Source organism: Notothenia rossii (assembly GCF_949606895.1).
Source record: "Notothenia rossii genome assembly, chromosome: 5".
Taxonomy (NCBI): Eukaryota; Metazoa; Chordata; class Actinopteri; order Perciformes; family Nototheniidae; genus Notothenia; species Notothenia rossii.
Genome location: NC_136903.1, coordinates 50,097,235 through 50,118,824, shown reverse-complemented (window position 1 = coordinate 50,118,824; position 21,590 = coordinate 50,097,235). Strand labels below are relative to the sequence as shown.

General features: G+C 41.3%; 2 protein-coding genes across 5 annotated transcripts in view; one reads left to right on the top strand and one right to left on the bottom strand.

Moving 5' to 3' along the window:
• Positions 1-21,590, bottom strand: part of LOC307040461 (uncharacterized protein) — a 53,130-nt gene that overhangs the window by 22,422 nt on the left and 9,118 nt on the right. The window lies entirely within an intron of this gene.
• On the top strand, positions 5,540-21,473 carry LOC307040460 (E3 SUMO-protein ligase ZBED1-like). 2 transcript variants are annotated; one of them, XM_079683306.1, is made up of 2 exons: positions 5,540-18,078; positions 18,376-21,473. In XM_079683306.1, the coding sequence occupies exons 1-2, from the start codon at positions 17,800-17,802 to the stop codon at positions 19,777-19,779; spliced, it is 1,683 nt and encodes a 560-aa protein (XP_079539432.1). In that variant the 5' UTR covers positions 5,540-17,799; the 3' UTR covers positions 19,780-21,473. The 2 variants fall into 2 exon arrangements, 1 of the variants encoding a protein (XP_079539432.1); XR_013808501.1 differs by having other exon boundaries at positions 5,913-18,078.

Here is a 21,590-nt window from a genome sequence, read left to right as displayed (position 1 = left end):
CTGCGGACAAGAAAGCCATTCAACTCACGTTCAGCGAGGCATCAACCTCCAAAACCCTTTCGAGGGCTACAAGAAACGAAGTGAGTAGCCTAAAAGATTGAAGCTGGTCAGATAACGAACGAGTAAATGAAAACTGAATGAGGCGGAGAAGTGTGTTTAATTGAATAGTAAAGGGGTTTAACGTTAGTGGCAGGTTTTGTGGGAGAGAGAATAAATAAGACAGCCCTATATTTAATTTTTTTTAAAATTATTTTCCCCCGCATATTTAGCATATTTCGCAACTTTCCGCAACTTCCCGCAATTTCACCGCATAAAATCACATAAAAACTCAGCATGTTTAATCGCATAATCAAGGATTTTAGCCCGCGTTTTTCTGGAGGGTCTATCACACATACGAAACACAACGCACAGTCCGAGGGTGTTAAGAGTACTTTGGGGATGGGGGATGATGATCGCCTCCTTCGTGGTCCACACAACAAAGTAGCAGAGACTCCGGTCTGTGATGTGCAGCTGTTATATAATATACAATACATTTTTGAAAAACATTTGATCAACAAAAAAAAAAGGGATTTGGTCAGGATCTAGAGTCAGTGTTTAGTTTATGAATTAATCAATGCTCTCTACATTAGGAAAACACATACGGATCAGCTGACTCCCTCTGGTAGTCACACACAGCTTTGCCTAGATAACCAAACAAATTGACAAGATAACCAAAATCCTTGAATCTACACACAGCAAATAAACTCAAATGACACAACGAGATGTAAAAGGAGATCACACATATAGTCGATATAAAACTGGCCGCTTCAATCTGAAGAGCAACTAAAACAAAAAACGGGAGTGTATCTTGTTCTTGTGAACACTAATGTTATCCATAGCATACACAGAGACCACGAAGTTCTTAGAAACTAATTGCTAAAACAAAACACGTTAGTGTACCTTGTTAGCTAATGTTAGCTAGCTGACATTAACGTTAAACATTGCACTCATATTACTCACTGAAACCTTGTAAAGCCGGTCCCGCATGCTGGCTCTTACAGAAGCGACTAACTCCCCTTTCGTGTATGTACAGCTCTCAACATGCCCAGACTTGTAGTGATTTTCACCTCGTTTTATACTTTTTCGCCTCATTCTGAAAGAAACAGGTGAAATTTGCTAACGTGACGGCCATCTTTGTGATGGTGACGCATATTGTGCGAGATCAGAGACCTGTAGTTCACTGAGCGGTTTCACACAAAAAAACACACATTTTTATTTTGTTGACTTGCAAAATGTCCTTTTAATTTGAAAAACATCATATTTGTCATTCGTGGCACAATTCAAACGGGATCGAAAGATGACTTTTCTCTCTCCATTGACTTCAATGTGTAATTTTCCGCTTCCGGGGTCCCCTGGGTCGGAAGTAGATGGGCGGGACTTCGCCTCTCTATTACGTTACGTTTCAAAATATTGATATTAGAGCAAATAGGATCGATACTTTTATACTTTTTTTCCCCGTCTCCTCTACTCGTCAATTTCTTCAAAAAACTATCTGCAGACGAACACAAGTATATGCTCTTTTCTTCTCTCTCAACTGCTGTCCTCCTCTCCTGGAGGCTCGCGCACGCGCAGCGCGCTCCCTGCCTGAACGCCGATTATCAAGCTGACTGACAGCAGCCAGCAGGGCAGGACAGCAGCAGCCAGCCACTCACGAGTGCAACACAAACACGCACATGATGGCTGAGAGAAAGAGGAGCGTTGTGTGAAGCAATTTCACAACTGGCAATTCAAATTTAGCGAACTGTGATGTGTGCAAGAAGACAGTTCGCTACTCTGGCCACTTTGTATTGTTATTTTTCATGTTTGCACTTTAAATTTGCAAAAGTAAAACGTTTATTTGTCTATAAAAACTGTCCTGTCTTTATTCATGAAAATGAATTCAGATTTAGTCTATTTATGATGATTTCAGCTCAAAAATCATGTCATGCAGCTCTCCCCTATATGAAAGTACATAAGACGCTTTTCATTTAAAAAAGGTATCTGCGATACTGGCTCTGAAATACTTGGTATTGGATCGAATCCAGATTTTGTGGTATCGCCCACCCCTAGCTTATAGCAGTCATTGATTGTGAGTCTTCAACAGGAGCATTCTTTGTGGAGCTGGTGAAAAAAACTCTGGAGAAAGTTGACATTGACATCAAGAACCCGACGAAGGGTGCAGCCCCTGAATTGAGACACGGCCACTCTTTACGTCACAAACAAAGATGGTGGATGAGAATAGATCTACGTATAAAACGATAAGCAATGCGCCAGAATCAAGGTGAGACTTTCCGCATCCTTTAAAACTCTACGCACATTAGTTTCACCGAAATAAGCAAACGGCTGTATTTGAGTGAGTTAAGGCATTAGTTTGCTTCATTAAAGAGCCTGTGACAGCATCCCAACAACTGTTGTGCAATGAAATATTGGGCTACTAGTCACCTCGAACCGTCAGTTTAAGAAAGAAGGTGCGATACCGTTCCGATAAATATCAATAATTTCGAAAATTGCAGGGAAATTCCTTCGACTCATTTTAAAGTTTTGGGGGAAGCCGGAAGTGACGTCAATGCGGGAACGCTTCACTGTGCGGCGAGAGAGCCAAACACGGACAAAGTGTGTTGTCATGCGTAGAAATGGTGAATTACTGAGTTTAGGCACGTTAATAACGTTTTAATGAAGTTGACCACAGTATATTCATATTTGTCAGTGCTTTCATGTCAATTCGGCGAACATAAAGGTAAATTATCGTGGTGAAGATGTTGATTAAATTAGGATTAAAAATTGGTAGTGAGAGCTGCTGAATTTCCTCCCGTAGGATGTGATATAAAAACAAATCGATTATTTTTGTAGTTGTAAACTCAAGTGGATTACACTACATTTATTAGTGCTTTCATGTCAATTCGGCGAACATATGATACATTAAATGATCGTGAGGATGATTTAAAAATCGTTTGTTTGAGCCGGTCTGCATTTCCTGATGAGAAAACAAACAGATGCTTTTTGTAGTTGTTGTAATGCACCAACATGGATTAAACGTGTTTTTTTTTAGCACAATGTTGGGGAAATGAATGGATAAAATGCACGTATCATTATTATTCCCACTCCGATCGGGACACTAGGTCCACCGTTTCCCCGCAGCGAGGCTCCCCCCATTGACAGTTTACATGGCAGTGTGAGAAAAAGTTTTTAGAGAGTACTTGTCCATGGACAAGTGAGTTTGGCAATTTACTTGTCCGAATACATTTTTCACTTGTCCAGAATGGACACAAATTGGGGCCACTGGAATCTTCTTCTTCTCCATCGTATTTTACATTTTCCCACGGTTTTACGACACCGCTAACGTAAGTGAGCGGTGAGATTTTACTGCATCACACATAGGGTTGGGTATCGTTTGGATTTTAACGATTCCGGTTCTGCTTTTCGATTCCAGTCATTTTCGGTTCTCGATTCCGGTTCTTTGAGAGGGTAAAAATAAGTCCCATGAAAAACTGGGATAAAAATATATTTATGAAAACATTAAGTCAAATCTGTATTCCTATTTACAAATCACTTCATACTGTTTAATCTATTACGGTTATTGAATACAATTATATAAAAATAATCTCTGCATTGTTTATTTAGTTTTAAGTGGTGCAGTTTGAGAATGTACAATTGGCCCAGTCTCCTCTGATGTTACACTGCAACCTGCCTGTGAGACAGAGTCCAACCACACATGTTCAACGCATAGGCCTTATAATAATAATAATAATAATACATTATATTTATAGCCTATAGGCCTAGCGCTTTTCTACAACTCAAAGACGCTTGCACGCTTACACATGTCCTGCAATACACATGCTGCAGCTGCCCAGCTGCTCACTGTTTGTAAAAGTAAATAAATAGTATTTTCATTTCAATAATGTACTTTCTATACCCTGCTTCATAAACAATACTGACATCCCTTTGCTCCTCCGAGTCTGGGGGTCCGGGGATGTGAGGAAAGCGCTAGGACACAGGGAGGCTGCTTCACTTCATAAATGAAATGGCGGTCAATATTAACAACACAGGAGCTAAAACGCTTAATAACCTTCATTACGCGTTAAAGAAAGAACATAAGAAAGTTTGACAAAGGTGAGGCTGTTAAACGGGCAGCAGATCCGCTGTGTGTAGAAAGAGAGAGAGAGAGAGACGCTGAGCCGCACCGTGCAGCGATCAGCTGATACGGAGCATAGACTAGAGAGAGCTGCGGTCCGCGGGGCTCGGCCTCCTTTCCTCACAACTCTTATCAATCCCGGGGCCGGCCAATTGTTATTTCTTGTTCCTACTCGGAACCGAGTTTTGCTTCCCAACTCTGCCACTGTGCTACACTTCCCGCCCCGCCCCCGTCTAACTGTACAGACAGCGGCGAGATGCATTTCCTTAGGAATCGACAAGCAGAACCGAAACTAACATTTCTAAACGAACAATGGTGGACACGTACAATTTGCGAATGAGTTCTGCCTTTTGTAAACTGAATTTATCAATAATTTTTCAATAAATCAGGGCGAAAAACGTCACTTGTCCGCCGGACAAGTCAATTGAAAGATCTACTTGTTCGATATTGTAAATAACACGTCCCGGACGGTGGGACGTGTACTTTTTCGCACACTGCATGGCTGGGTGCAGTGGCGGACTGGCCATCGGGACGAATCCCGATGGGCCGGTACCGAAGTGGGCCGGTCGGATAAGTCACTAGCACATCCTCCTCTCCCCACGTTGACAATTTACTAGCGGTACCGAAGTGGGCCGGTCGAGAGTCCCGGGATGATTTTTAGTCCCAGTCCACCACTGGCTACATGACTGTATGATCGTCCATATTGACGCACCTAATTCCTAAACTTCTAACAGATATAACATAAACCGATCCTTCAGCCTCATATGAGCTCTCAGACACGTTCAAAATTAAACTGTCTGAGCTGTCTGAGCTTGCTGCTGTGTGCGCCATCGTGCGTTTACATGCAGATGCTGGGATCCTGAACGGTGCAGCTGGAGCGCTGTGCCCGCAATGACGTCACACATAATTTTGGCGGGACTTGAAGAATCCCCGAGAAGATCCAGAAAATGGTCAACATTGAAGGGCAGATTAATGGTTATCAAAGTACAAATATCCAAAATCAGTTCAGTAACGGTTTTCAAGGGGACAATATTTACTCAAATTGATGGGTTTGGATGATGGGGGAAAATCGTGTCACAGGCTCTTTAAAGGGTGTTAATGAATAAGTGTTCTCCAGTGCCTATTGTCTGCTTTAGGGTATTATTAAGGTAGGATTAATGTTGCTCTCTAAGTGCACCAGATTGATGTTTTTAACTTCAATATTTAAAAAATAATCTTCCCGGGGGACAATGCCCCCGGACCCCCCTAGAGGAGGCGACGACCCCCCTAAAGGATGTTCGGTCCACCCCCCACTTGTAAAAAATAGCACTTTACCCCTGCAACCCCCCAACAACTCCTGGGCTAAGACCCGGATCTCCGATAATCCTAAATCCGCCACTGGCCAGCAGTAACAATGCATCTACTGCAGGTAATAACATTTCAGATCATGGGGACATTACGTTACCCGCGGCCACTGTCGTGGACATTAACGTCCTCCCGCCCGACTCGCCGGCTTTGCCCGTCTCGCCCACGGAGGCGGAGCAGCCGCATCCGTCTTTGTTGCCCCAAACACCGCCACGCCTCGGCGTCCCGCAAGTGCCAGAGGACCTCGGCAAAACAGAGCCTGCCCAGGTATATTTAAAAAAGTACCCAACTCGCCTGTACAGTGGAGTAAGGCGCTCATTTTGCAGCTCATGGTTTCAAAACAGAGATCGGCTGGAATATTCATGTAAAAAGATGCCATCTTCTGCTATGCATGTAGACCAGAGGTGCCCAGTACGTCGACCGGGGTCGACCAAATGCTGGTAGATCGCGAGTCATTCATAAAAAAATTAATCCAGCTCCCTTAAAATAGACAAAACTGGTTTTGATCCCTCCTCCCTTGGCCTCCCTGCCACTTAATTCAGGAGTTTACTTGATTGACAGAAAAAGCGACCTATCGCTTTCCAGTCTGTCTGGAAGAATATTTTGTTGTGATGTCACAGTCAAAGGTTATTTGCCTTATTTGTAAAGAAAGCGTCGCTCTGCCAAAGAAAGGTAACGTGGAGAGGCATTATCGGAGTGTTCACAAGGCATATGACAGCGACTTCCCTCCGAGTAGTGTTAACTATGTTCGTTATTCTCGCGTCCAGGAGAGAAGCTTTAAAAAGGAGACTTATTGAGTCTCTGAGAAGGTTCAATTGGGTACTTTAATTAAAAAAGGCGCGGGTATGTTACAAACAGGATATTGTTCAGGTGAGGAGAGAAAAGCAGCAGCTCACTCTCGCAATGGCAGCCGTGAAGAAGAGAGCACACAAGTCTTCGTACTTCCCGCTTGCTGGCTGTTCGCTCCTCCTCTCTGGGAGCTGTAGTGACGTAGGGGATTCCCCCTCGTTCTTCTGAGTCCGATATTGCGTTATACGGAGGATTCCGACATTTTACATTCATTGCTTATTTCCACATGCCTTTTCTCCTCATATTCTCTTTCATCACTTTTCATTTAACACATTCTAAACGCTGTAATTCATACTTTAAAAATACTGGAAATACTTCACGGCATTTTGGTTTCCGGTGGAGTTCCGGATGTTGTCACATGCTAGCCACGTCTGTAAACAATAATGTATTCAAATAGACTGTACCTTCATTTAATATTCGGTATGGTAGTATCTCGACATCTATAGTTGTAGTGTTAAATCAGTAGGTTTCGGTGTGCATCACTCCATGTCATTTCGCTACTAAATTCACCTCTTTAGGAAATAGTATATTAGCCACATGCTAAATGCTAACCGAAGATGAAGGATTTTCTGAATAAAAGCTTAACAACTGGTTGTGCACGAGAATTTCTGTATTTTTCAGTATAAAACAGCATTTAAACTGACGGTATGTTTAAGCCACATTATACCATCAAAACATTGATTTTAATTTCTAACAGTCCCTCCTTACACACCTTTTAGGTGTGTATCTAATACTGAAATCAATGAGTTCTTCATCTGAACTTTGCATAGTACATAACTCATATTACAAACATACAATCAAAATGGAATGGTTCAATAGCCTTAACTTTACAATAATACAAAAAAACTTTGACTGTGCCCAAACATAAAAGTTTTACCTTGTGCATAACTTCTAGTGTTACATTCAATATCATTCTTCAAAATAGCAGCATGGCTTGGTATCAGAACATTTCTTCCTCCCTCCTTTCACAGAAACCGTTCTCATACCACGCTCAGTGTTAAGGCACTTGTTTTTACAAAGTGAAAAGAAACAAACCATTTTAGAATAGCAATGATTTATAAAACATGAGATCCACCATATATATAATAATAAAGAATAAAATAAAATATCTTGGATGGTGTAAAGTAAATTGAAATGGATTAACTCCATTTTAGCATTTTAGTTTGTTCACTTCTTCACATGATTTCATCATTTAAAGAATCACATCGGCTGGACATTCATTGATCAATCTCATCTCCGAACATCCACAGGGTATATGCAGGAATCCTGAGGTCAAATTTAATACCTTTTTTAAGACCCTTTCCATACATTTTAAGACCTCATCGCAACTTTGAGTTCTAACCGGTTACATTGGCAACACACTTTACCTCACATTTATTATATTGATTGTAAGATAGCAAAACTAAACAGAGTGCAGACAGACTACTGAAGCCTCCTCTCCACATGAACTTCAACCTCTCTGTGAAGGTCAGGTTTAATGCAGTATGCTGCTTTGTTGCTTCTGTACTCTGTGCCGTTTCATTCCAGTAAAATTCCTCAGAAACCATTAGAAACCAGTATTTGACCAATAAACAAAACAATTATCAAAACTTTGAACTATGAAATATATTAAACTTTGGTGAACTTCAGCGGGGTAATGCCATATAGGAGCTCCCTCACAAATACCCAGGGGTTAAATTGGGCTGGGGCTGTCCGGGTCTAAGCCCTGGCACACGATGCTCTGACGTCATCACCCTCACACATTTGTCATATGTTTACAAAAAACGATATATATGTTAAGACTTTTCTCGTTCTTAATATAGACTATATTAGGGTCGATATGTGTTGACTTTACTTTAAAATAGCAGATCTTTGTGACCGGATATAGTTTGGCTTAGACCCCGGCCCCACGAGGACGCATACGGTAAAACGCATACGCAAACGCAAAAAAGTCTTCCGTTCACACGCATTCGATTAATTAACGTGTCCGTTCACACTAGACCGCTGGAAATGTTGGAAGCGCTGTAGTACATATGCCAGGCCTGTAAGTGGCGCTGCTGCCGCCACAAAATACACCAAAAGCAGCGAAGAAGACCCCGGAGCATGGTTGCCATGGTTGCCCTTCTGTTTATTCTCCACGGTGGACGGCGTGTTCTCCTGCTGTATATCTCTCAGGTAGTCCACCAGCAGATGAAAAACACCCACCTCTCCGCCTCTTCCAAGGAACGAGGGGACCGTGCGGCAGAGTTTCCGTTAAAAGAAATGTTTCACCGGTCAACATGTCCGTTAAAGTTTAAATCTTCCGTACAAAATTAGAAAAGTGCCGGTCAGAGGTCTTCTTTGTTATTTATTGAGCTTTAAAACAAATTGATAACGACTCTGTTCTCTGTATAATAATATTTAGTAAACTGTGCCTGCCTCTCTTTTCCTCCCCCTCTTCTGACAGCCCAGCAACAGCAGGAGACGTGGGGAGAGGGAGGCGGGGCTATTTCATCGTTATCAGAAAATCATCATATAGGGCACACACGGAGCCGTTGGACCCCCCAGAGCGTTGCGTATGCCGGTCTACCCACCTTGGGACCCGTTATCGTTACCGTAGTCGTTTAGTGCCCCCCCTCCCCCCACAGAGCGGAGCAAGGCAACGAAACTTAAAATAAGAAGCAGCATTTTACGGCGCGCTATGCATGGGGCCGCCTTGAGGGGGTTTCCCGACATGTCGTTTCAGTAAATTAAAGGGTGTTTCATGTTGTCGTTGCTGTGGGACTTCTTAATACCTTGGAAAATGCCGTTTAATGCTTTTTAATAGCCTTAATTTTCGCTAAATTGATTTATCAACTTTTAATACTTTTAAAGACCCCGCGGACACCCTGATCCATATCATTCAAACTAACTCATCATTTTCATCAACATCTGTATACGGGGCTGGGTCGTCTTGTTCTGCTAGCATTTCTAACCGTCTCCCCATGAGAAATGTACCCTCCCTCCTTTCATACCATTTAAGGTATGAAAGTAATATGTTCTCTAGAAGGGGCCGTCGTGATCAATCGGTACGTTCTACTCTGGGGTACGGCATTCTAGACAGTAATTTCTGGGAAAAGATTTTGGTCAGTTACAACAGTTGTAGAATTTCATCACATAAAAGTTCCTACTCAGTACCTTTGGGTGGTCTGTTCTAATGCAGTGATAAAATCCCTGAAATGGTGTGAAAACTGGTGGAATATCAATAACTCATACTAATTTATCTTCAATTCTGGTCTACTGGATGAACTACAGATGTAGCACTGCATTTCGGACTCCACCTTACAGCTTCCTGCCTACGGCCTGCCAAAGACCAGTATAGAGGAATGTTAAGCTCTCCCACTATTTTCCAAGAGGGCGTTGCCAGATTTTCAATTTCAGGTTTTAACCAGGAGATGGCGCTTCATTCACAAATACAGAAAAACAAGTTTCATGGACTTTCAGTTGTGTTTTGAAGAGCATTTGAACACATCAATATTTTAGATCAACTCAAGTATATCTAATCTTGTAATTCAATAATATATAGTCTTTATATATTAAATAATCATAATGTAAATGTTTACATTACACTTCTTTATTTGTTATGCTCAGGGGTGCACATAACTGGTACGCAGGTACACATGCGCGGCCTAAATGTGGAATGCGTAACGTCCCGTGAGTCATTGCGCGCCTTTGCGTACCAGGTCAAATCAAAACATATTTGGTGTACACGTGTTTCATGTAAAAATTCAATGGAGTAGACATGTCGAAAAAACAAAAAACACTGAGCAACTACTTTGGCATTTCGCCAACTGCAAAGAAACAACAAACCGAGCCAGAGCCGAAGAAACGATTATTTTCTGTTAAGTGGCTCCAAGACGTGCCGTGGCTGGATGCCGATGATGATCGCACGGAAATGTGGTGCAAAATATGCCGCTCGCATCCACATCTAGCGGACAAAACGGGTACGTTTTATACAGGCTCGAAAAATGTCAACCACCCTTTGTTTGAAAAACATGAAAAGAGCAAGGAGCATGTTAATGTGGCACAAGTTATTGCTAATAAACAAGCTACTACAGAAGAACTATCCAACCACCCACTTGCTAGATGGCAAGGCAAGCTGAATGAAGAGCAACGGCAAGCCCTGTGTAATATTTTTCTCCTCGCCTTTCATAAAGCTAAACATGCACGTCCTATGTCTTCCTATGCTGAGGATATTCCTTTACTGAAGCGGCTCGGAGTAAATATCGGAGGCGCATATCACTCACGTGAAGGGGGGACACGAATAATGCAGACCATTGCGCAAACTATCAGTGGGGAGTTGAGACTAAAGTTGAAGTCTGCTGAATTTTGGGGGCTACTTTTTGATGGATCTGAGGACATCACAAAAACCGAGCAGGAGATCGTTTACATCGTGTCCGTGTCCAGCAACGGAGAGTTTACTTCGGACTTTCTTGGACTAATTGAACTGGGTGCTGACCGAACCGCGCAGGCCATAACAGACGGACTGGTGAAGCTTTTCCAGGAGGCAGGCTTGGATGACTGGAAGAAAAAGTTGGTCGCTGTGTGCACAGACGGAGCTGCTGTTAACGTTGGTGTGTACAACGGAGTTGTGCCAAAACTACGCCGACTGGCTGCGGTGGGAGACTCGCTTGTGCACATCCTGTGCACCGCGCACACACTGGAGAACTGCGCCAAATCAGCTGATCGTAACGTTCCTTACTGTGAGACTTTTAATCGATCTGTGGTCAAGCTGCTCCAGTTTTATTTACAGAAAGGAGGAGCAAAACACACTGCTGTGCTAAAGAGATTGTGTCATGAAAATGGGATCCCCTTTGTGAAACTGGGTAAGTTTCACAATATCAGATGGTCTGCGTGGAGGCATGAAACACTGTTAAAAATATCAAGACTATTGCCAGCCATTAAAATGCAACTGGCTACAAGTGATAACAATGACTTAAAGCATATATGCTCTGAGCGTTTTCACTGTTTTCTGGCCAACATGCTTGACATTGGCAACATTTTGAAGATCACATCCATTAGGTTTCAGAAGGAAAAACTGACCATTGGGGAATGTAAGGATGAATTCATGGTGGCCATTGGACAGTTCACACTTCTGCTTGATGCTGAAGGCCACTACAGGAGGACACACACTGTATCTAATGATGATGCTGACAGGGACAAGACAAACGTACTCAGGGGGTTAATTGAAGAGTTTGAAATCAGATATGACTCCCTCAAGTCATCTGATCACTTCTTAGTGTTTGATCCTTCAACTTGGCCTCAGGAAATGCAAGGAATTCACAGTTTTGGCAACACAACAGTTTGCAACATTCTTCAGAAATATGAGGCCACCTTGCAACTTGACAGAGACACTATACTGAGAGAATGGATGCGTTTAAAGCAAGCAGGAAAACGCTTGGCTGCCACCTCTGTGTATGACTTGCTCCAAATAATAAATTGTAATCCAGATGCTTACTCCAGCATCAACACATTAGTTAAACTGTCTCTTACACTGCCTTTGAGCAGTGCAGCTTGTGAGAGGGGATTCTCACATCTGAACATAATAAAAACCAAGTACAGATCTCGTCTGTCACATGCTCGTCTGTCAGCCCTGATGCACATTCACCTGTCAAAGAAGACCACAGAGACATTTGACCCAAAGCCAGCTGTTGACCTGTGGATGGAGACAGCAAGTCGGAGGTTTAAACAGGGACAGGGAGGTGCATCTGCAGCATCATCCTCTACCATGCAAGAAGTGGAAATAGAGGACAGTGAGGAAGACACTGAGGTAGACACTGAGGAGGACAGTGAGGAGGAATAGACTTATTGAAACCACGGTTCCTGTGGGGTGAGTACCAAACCCTGTCTCCTGGTACTCATCTGAGTAACTCCCTGAAAAAGTTATGTGCACCCCTGGTTATGCTCATACTTTAACCTTTACAATCGTTTGCTTTAATATGCAGTATATTTTTGTGTTTGCTTCCTCCTGCTCCCTTTCGGACACATACTGTATGATTTATTATTATTATTAATATGAAGATATTATTAAGATAAGATAAGATGTTACTTTATTGATTGAACATTTTAGTTTAGAATGTGCTGTCCCACGGTAATTCAGAAGGCTCACAGGTCACATTCCGACCATTATTTAAAACAATAGGTGCTTTCACACCGTCTACAGTTTGATTTGTATAGAGGGAGCTCTGTCAGTTTTCGAATTACCCATTTGCTTTCGGGGAGCCCTATTTTTCAGAGCACATCCTGCTACTAAATATGTCAAACGCAGGCCTCTCCCTCGGTGTGGAGCTGTCAAGCTCGACCCTAACGCTGCACGGCCAACTAAAAGTTGTTTTCCGTTCACGTTGTCATTTTTAGACTCCTTCGCTTCTTTGCTTGTGAATCCAAAAGCTGTGACGTTTGGCTGTTTTCGTTTTGCCATATTTTTTTATTACACAGCCAGAGTTAAAAAAATATCAATATGAACATTTCAAATACCGCGCCGGCATCACCGCCATAACCATAGCAACGTAAGTAAGAATGCAGCGCCGCCACGTACAGATGGCAACACCCAGACATATTCACAAATATAAAACAAATATTCAGAAACTGTAATGAACAATAACTATTATTTATTTCAAGAGCTGTTATTTACATAAACTCAACATTTCTAATCTGTGTGACACAAATATGCACGATTGTTTTGGGCTCCCCCTATTTATCTCAAAGTCAGCCTTCAGGGGAGCTCCCTCCCTCTTCGGAGGAGCGAAGCTCCCCCCCATTTCGAACAGTGTCTGTGGCTGAATGGCCAGCGATTAGGTGCGGCGCATTTATCATAGGTGATCAGAGCTAACTGCCTGCCGTCAGATTTCATTTAAAAAACAGATCTGATTTTAAGACTATTTCTGCGCTCATAAAGAATGATAAAAATAAGAATAATGCGTATTGAACTGGTTTCATTAATTAGTGAGTTTATTTAACACTAGAACCGCCAATCGGGTCAATTTGTGTGATGTGTGTTGTGTGTGTGCAATGTAACTTTTTTTCAATAAAATATTAAAGTCTCCCAGTCCGTGACTTTTCCTGAAAGTGTGTTATGTAGCACCCTATGTTGTTAAAAATTGCATTCTAATAGCGGGATTTGACGGGTTTAGGTAGGCCTATACAAAAACCTCTGGCGGTTCTAGTGTTAAGGTAATTAGGTACAGTAGAAGCCCTTTTTTATCAGTAACGAATTTAGCAGTTGAACATAAAAGTCAACTAACTGAGGATCACTTGCAATGACAGTGTTGTGTCTAACTGTAAGCTTGTCACTCAGAGTAACCTACCGTTAATTTAGCTGCTGGAGAAGAAAGATCAAGGGGGGAGGGGGGGAGAGAGCTGTGGTTGATGGGCCATTAGTTGTGTAAATACACAGCTGAGAGCTGCCGTTTCATTCAGACTGTTTAAAGAACGGTAACAACGGACTATTTTTCTTAGCGGATGCATGTCAATTTAAATCAATAGATACAACTATTTTTTAAATCAATAACAACATTTTCTAAATCCATAAAAGCATTTCAATTAATATTGGGAGTCATGTCGTTACTTTGTTGAGAATGTGGCCGTGTAATAAGCGGGATAATTTGCAGCGACTTGTTCCTTATGGGGAAAATAACACCCGTCATGTGTGTGTAGAGGTGTGTGTGGTTAAAACACTTTCATGAAGTGAAGGAATTTCCTTCTATAAAACAGCTGTGGGCAGCAGTGAGTGTCACGGACATGAATTCAAAGATCAAGGCAGACTGGTGCACACACTCTCCTGTCCTGCCAGGCGACACGCCCGTTATAAGCCGTGTCCCTCACTCTTCACATCCCAAGCATCCCCGAAAAGTGTATTATGTTGTTACATCTCAGATGTTATGTTTCAGTTGTGCTCTGTCTATGTTCAGTGATGCAAACTTGTCACCTTTCGGCGAAATTCGCCGTTTTGAATCGAAAATAAGTCGTTTGTGTTATTCATGTAGATCTGCAATACAAATATTTTTGGGGTATGGGGGGGGCTGGGACCCGGAGTAATCTGCGGCCGTGAGCTGTTATGTGCCATCATGACACGCATGGTGTTCTTTTTTTATATATTATAATGAAGTACGAGCTGTGTGCTCGAGTCTTCCTGCCTGTCGGCTCTGCTCATGGATGTATAATAAGGCTCTGCTGCTCCGAGATGATGGTCTAGCTTCAGCAGCTACATTACCTACGGGTGCGTTCGTTAATATTAACTGTGCCTCCGGAGTCACTGTGGCACAGACTGGACCGCTGGTGAACAGCTGTTAGAACGGGCCGTTCAGGTGTTCAGAGCAGAGCTCCCTGTTGGAGCGGCAGAGCGTGATGTGAACTGAAAAGTTTTTCTGTGGCAATATTATTTAAGGAATCGTTGATCTAGCTAGCTAGCATACATTGTCACTATCTGCTAACGTTAGCTTTAGCCTTCTATTTCTAATAGTTTTTTTCATAGGCTATAAACAGAGGTGGGTATAAGTATATATATATTGTACTTGAGTAAAAGTAGAAGTACTCAGGTCTTGTACTTGAGTAAAAGTAGAAGTACTCAAATCTTGTACTTGAGTAAAAGTAGAAGCACTCAGGTCTTGTACTTGAGTAAAAGTAGAAGCACACAGATCTTGTACTAGAGTAAAAGTAGAAGTACTCAGGTCTTGTACTTGAGTAAAAGTAGAAGTACTCAGATCTTGTACTTGAGTAAAAGTAATCGTGCCAGAGTGTAGGAATACTCTGTTACAGTAAAAGTCCTGCATTCAAAATGTTCCTCAAGTAAAAGTAGAAAAGTATTATCATCAAAATATAGTTAAAGTAGCGACAGTAAAAGTAGTCATTGTGCAGATTGGTCCATTTCAGAAAAATAGATATGATATGTTTTATAATGATTGATCATGAAAGTGTTCTCAAAGCTGGTAAAGGTGCAGCTAGTTTGAATGACTTTGTATACTGCAGGGTAGCTTGTGGATTTACTCCAGGTGGAACTAAAGTCTGATTTAACACTTGATTATATTTCACTTAATTAATCCAGATCTGTGAAGTAACTAAAGGTATTAAATACATGTAGTGGAGTCAAAGTACACCATGTACCTCTGAACTGTAGTGGAGTAGAAGAACAAAGTAGCAAAACATTGAAATACTTAAATAAAGTACAAGTATCTCAAAATTGTGCCCAAGTATAGTACTTGTTGAGTTTATGAACTTAGTTACTTTACACCACGTGGCTATAAAGATAAAAAGACTTAAGCCTTGCACAGAGGCATGAAAATACATTTTCAAAATGCTCAACAGTGCTGCCAAAATTATAAACTGACTGCTACACAATTTAAAATAAATGCTTTTATATATTTCTATTAGATGTGACTCTTTGGCGTTTGTTATTATTAACACTGCTGCTTTAGTTGTTCTGACTGCTAAAATCCTCTGTCATTCCGTGGGGTGGGGGAGCCGGGGGCTTGGATCCTTGTCACCTTTTTCATACCTGATGAGTTTGCATCCCTGTATGTTAAAAAGCCTCAGTCACCTGAATTCATGTAATAAAAACATCTCAGGTCAGTAACACTCAAAGCTAAATGTGCAATACCATGTTCAGCTATGTTACTATTTATAATGTTATTGTTGTTACATCAGAAGATGTACATATTGAAATGATTTCTTAACTTACAGTAGGCTATTTTTTACAATGTGTGTTGGAAGGATTTATTAAATTACAATGAATATTGTCATTGTTGAAGGCTTTTAGAGAAGGGTGAACTATAAGCCTGAATTACATAACATTTTATACCTAAAAACATAAAAGCCACAATAAATAAATCACAATTATTCTAGTTATTTTTACCTCACGTATTGCTTTCAACCCACCAGCTTTTATGGTGTTGTTACGTCACTAACTGTAAGCTTGTCACATAAAGTCTATGGTCACTCAGAGTAACCTACTGTTAATTTAGCTGCTGGAGAAGAAAGATCAGGGGGGGGGGTGGGAGAGAGCTGTGGTTGATGGGCCATTAGTTGTGTAAATACACAGCTGAGAGCTGCCGTTTCATTCAGACTGTTTAAAAAACGGTAACAACGGACTATTTTTCTTAGCGGATGCATGTCAATTTAAATCAATACATACAACTATTTTTTTAAATCAATAAAAACATTTTCTAAATCCATAAAAGAATTTCAATTAATATTGCGAGTCATGTCGTTTAGGGCTGCAACAACTAATCGACTTAATCGATTAAAATCGACTACCAAATTAGTTGCCAACTAATTTGGTCGTCGATTCGTTGGTGACGTCATCACGTGTGTTTTACGCGCTGACGTCATCACGTTTTTTTTACGCGCTAACGTCATCACCGGTGTTTTACGCGCTTACATGTAGATATTAATATACTGGAGTTTGATAAGCTAATGGCCCACTAAAAAACCCAAAGAGAACAAGAAGCGTAATGGCAACACCTAAAACGAAAACCTCAAAAGTGTGGGATCATTTCATACTTGACAATGTGAAAAAGGTTGTTAAGTGCAACATTTGCAAAGGCGATCTAGCCTGGCATGGGAGCACTTCATCAATGATGGAACATCTCAAAAGAAAGCATGTCGGAGTTCTGGAAGATGACTCCACTCGGTAAGTCAACTAACCTAGCTAGCTAGCAGTAGCTAGCCAATGTTTAAATTGCATGTCCTTGAACACAACTTTAGTTTTGATCACAAAACAGCAGGTAAGACGTATTTATATATATGGCTCTGTAAACGGAAGTTGTTTTCTTGCTCTTTCCTGGCTGCTAGTTCAGTGAGTTTGAAGTAGAAAAGATCGCTTTTGCCAGTTATGTGCTGAATTAGCACCGAGCTAACGCTACATTAGCACGTCTTACAATAGCTGAGTTTCTTCCCGTTAAGTGGTATGCATCATTAATAGGTTGTTAAATATTTAGAAGCCCTGAGATGCTGTTTCTTGCAAGATGTTGCGTCTGCCCCGGCAGTCTCACAATAATAAGAGCGCTGTTAGGAGAGATGACCGGCAGGAGGCAGCGGGGGATAAATATTTTTTAAATATATATATATTTTTTTTTAATATTGCAATCAGTATAGAGCTGCAGATGTAATTGATCGAGTGCACAAGAGAACACCGGATAATTGGGAAAACATTTAATGTGTTTGTGTCCAAATGGGATGTGTAGAAGTTGTTGTTACTTGTTACGTCACCGGGTGGCGCTGGCGCACTAGCTACAGTGGCCTGCAAAAGACACACTTTAATCATATGAGAATGATCTCCAGGATGCTTTTGATTTAACTTACTCGAACGATCTCCGGATTTGTTTTATCTCGTGATTTGACTTTTACAAATTAAAGTGATAGGCATAACAAAGCTCAACTTCATTTAATGTGAAATCAAATGTAATTGATTGCATATGAATGTTTTTAGAAACTAATGTTACTCTTTTGCCTGACAATAAAATATGTATTTTTATATCAAATGCAGGCCAAAGAGGAGCTGTGCCAGTCCCACTGCCATGGATCAGTATCTTCAAAGGAAAAGGCCTGTACCTCTCCAACAAGCCACTGCGCTAACAAACTCAATCCTGACCATGCTGGTCAAGGATATGAGACCAATGTCGATGGTTGATGGTGAAGGGTTTCGTGAAATGATGAGGCAGTTTAACCCTGAATACATCCTTCCATCCAGAACCCACTTTACTCACCTGATGGAAAAGAAATATGAAGCCATCTTACTGAAGGTAGGTACAAGTGTTTAACTCACACACACACAGAAATATTAAACAAACTTTCTGAAGGTACAACAAGTGTTTATCACTCACTCACATTCACTCACTTTCTCACTCCCACAGGTACGCATAGACCCATAGAATATCATTTGTATTTATTAATTGAAAAGTAGACTTCATGAATAAGACATAAAATCACTGATACATAATTGTATTTAAATTAAAGTATAAAGTGTCCCAAACATCTTAACTGTATACACTGTATGCGCTTACATTTTTTAACTAAGATCACATCTGATATCTTTTAAGGTAAAGGAGACCATTAAGGAAGTCAAAAGCGCCCTCACACTGACAGCTGATGTCTGGACTAGTCGTGCAACAGAGGCATACCTTGGCGTGTCCTGCCATTTCATCAGTGAAGATTGGGAAATGAAGACATTGAATCTTGCCACCATGCCTCTTGAGGAGAGGCATTCTGGTGTGAACATCATGACATGGCTGGAGGAGGTGATAGCTAACTATGACATCTTGCCTACCAAAATAAAAGCAGTAGTTCACGACAATGGGTCCAATATTGTGGCAGCAATGCGAATGCTGGAGGAAAAACACGGCTGGGCCTCTGTGCGCTGCAGTGGGCACACACTCCAGCTCATAGTTAACAATGCCCTCAAAGAGCCCAGCATCAGCAGAGCTGTAGGGGCTGCAAGACACTTGGTTGAACACTTCAGAAGAAGCGAGCTGGCAAATACAAAACTGAAGGTGAAACAGCAGCAAAAGAACACACCACAGCATAAACTGATCCAGGATGTCAGTACAAGATGGAACAGTACATACTACATGGTAGAGAGACTCCTGGAACAGCGCTGGCCAGTTACTGCAACTCTATCCGATCCTGAGGTAACTCCAAGGGGCAAACAGTACTTTGACTTGAAGCCAGATCAATGGGTGCTGCTTGAAGAGCTGACACAAGGGTTGCAGCCTTTTCAATGTGCTACCGTTTACCTAAGTGGACAGGAGTATGCAACCGCTTCATGTCTTCCACAGCTGGTCAAAGGGCTGCAACGGTCCACACAGCAAACCCATTTTGAGACGGGCGCAGGAAAAGCATTTTTGGCAAGTGCAGAAAAAGGGATAAACGAAAGATGGGGGTGTCTGAACACCATCTCAGCAGAGAAAGAAAACCTGATTGTTCTTTCAGCTTCCCTTGACCCAAGATTCAGAAAGCTTAAGTTTATGGGAGCTGAAGATGGCACACGGGTGCAAGGGACAATTGAAGTCCTTGCAATCAAAGAGGTAAGGGGGTCTGAGATACAAGGCTGTGAGCGAGTTCAACAGCAGAGGGTCAGTGTTCCAGGCAGAGGGGACAAATCAGCACTGGATAACCTCCTTCAGTCTGACACAGACAGTCTGAGTGAAGAAGAGGATGAATCTCACGAGGACCAAAAGCTCCAAATGGCAAGGAGCGAAGTTCAGATGTACTTCGCAGAGCCAGCCATTCACAAAAAAGATGACCCTCTGAGATGGTGGAGGGAAAATAAGGGGCGTTTCCCTGTATTGTCAAAGCTTGCAAGATCTTTCCTTTGCATTCCTGCAACATCAACCCCGTCTGAGCGAATCTTCTCTGTGGCGGGGAATATCTGCTCTCAGAAGAGAGCAAGCCTCTCCGGAGATCATGTGGAGATGCTGACTTTCCTCCATTTCAACCAAGAATAATCTAGCCTAGATGCAAGAGAGTGTTTATCCCTTTTAAGTTGAAATAGTTTTTTTTATTTGATTAAGGGAAACTGCTGTAGTTTTTATTTTATATTGCTGCTGTCCTTGGTTTAAAAATGTTGAAGGACAGATTTTTTATTTATCTTTTATATCAGCAGAAAGTTTAATAAATATGTATTTTTGAATCAAGTATTTGTCTATTTTGTCTTCATTGTTAGTTTCCACATGCCTAAAACAACCTCAAACCTACATTTAAAAGTTGATGGCTAAATAAGAGCGTTTGAGAAATTGCGCAAGTAATAGTCCGAATAATCGATTAGTCGTTTCAGTAATCGATAGATTAATCGATTATCAAATTAGTCGTTTGTTGCAGCCCTAATGTCGTTACTTTGTTGAGAATGTGGCCATGTAATAAGCGGGATAATTTGCAGCGACTTGTTCCTTATGGGGAAAATAACACCCTTCATCCAGATGAGGATCCCTCCGCTACACTTTGGGATCCTGATCGACCGACGAAGCTCCATTAAAATATACATATTTTTGGTGAATTACTGAGTTTAGGCACGTTAATAACGTTTTAATGAAGTTGAATACAGTATATTCATATGTGTCAGTGATTTCATGTCAATTCGGCGAACATAAACATAAATGATCGTGGTGAAGATGATGATTAAATTAGGATTAAAAATCGAGAGCCGGGCTGCATTTCCTCCCGTTCGTTTTTTTCGAATAACAAAATTATTTTGTTAAATAACAACATGGTGATGTTTTGTAAATGATTACATGTCTCTTATTTAGCACAATAGTATGATATCCGTGACATATGGATCTTAACAAAGTTCCGCTGTACATCCAGCATACTGTATCTCACTTTATTTCACATGAGCTCCAGTGTGGAACCCCACTGCACCCCCTGGTGGATCAATGATCCATTGCAGCTGGCTTCATTATAATTACATTTATCTATCACGGGGGCGGTCTCAAGTCAAGCTGGAGGTTTTCCCTTGAGCGAGGGCAGATCACGTACCAATCACGGCCCTCGCGTTTCAAACTGTCTGAAATGAATCGCTACATCTGTATGCTAACCCCTTTAACAGTGTGTGGAACCTTGGGTGCCGAGCATGTGATAATTACTTTCTTCTTTAACAAGGATTTTAAATACAGAAGTCATTTCATTTAATGGTTTGTAGTTCAATTCAGGAATTTACACTTATGGCAGATATGTTTCTCCTTTAAATAACATCTCTAAATGTCAGGTCATCCCTGATTAAATGGAGCCGGTGGCGCTTGTCTTTTAAAACTCATACTCTGGTGCCGTGCACTCCCTGTGAAGCTGCAAGTAAGATTTAAAATATCTGCAGGGTGGGTCGAGCGACCCCTTCTCCCTAAACGATATTTGTTGTAAAAAATATACACCATTACAATGAGTGATCGAAGGCCTCGCATGTATTACTCCCAATTATATTAGTTTTTCAAAATTAAAATGTGCAATCTCTCTTTGCCCAGTGTCGTTTTAAAACTCTACATCTTGGACGACAAACAAATGTTATTTCCACCTTAATCTTCCCTCCTGAGGTAATAACCATGCTACAATGGAGAAATCAATACTCTAGATTGGAATACTATCTTTGGCTTGGTACTAGCTCTACCTTTAACATTTTCCATACAAATAAAGATTTGTCTGCTTTTATAGAGTGGTTACTAAAACCATCCCTTTAAACTGTAGGTCTATACTGTAACAAATTAAATGTTCCCCAAATTCACACATGCATAAAAAACTCTTAAAGAATAATTTGTTCACATGATGCAAA

Coding starts and splice junctions, on each gene's coding strand:
- LOC307040460 (XM_079683306.1), top strand. CDS start 17,800: ATGTATTTTTATATCAAATGCAGGCCAAAGAGGAGCTGTGCCAGTCCC. Junction 18,079..18,375: donor ATGAAGCCATCTTACTGAAG/GTAGGTACAAGT, acceptor ATATCTTTTAAG/GTAAAGGAGACCATTAAGGA.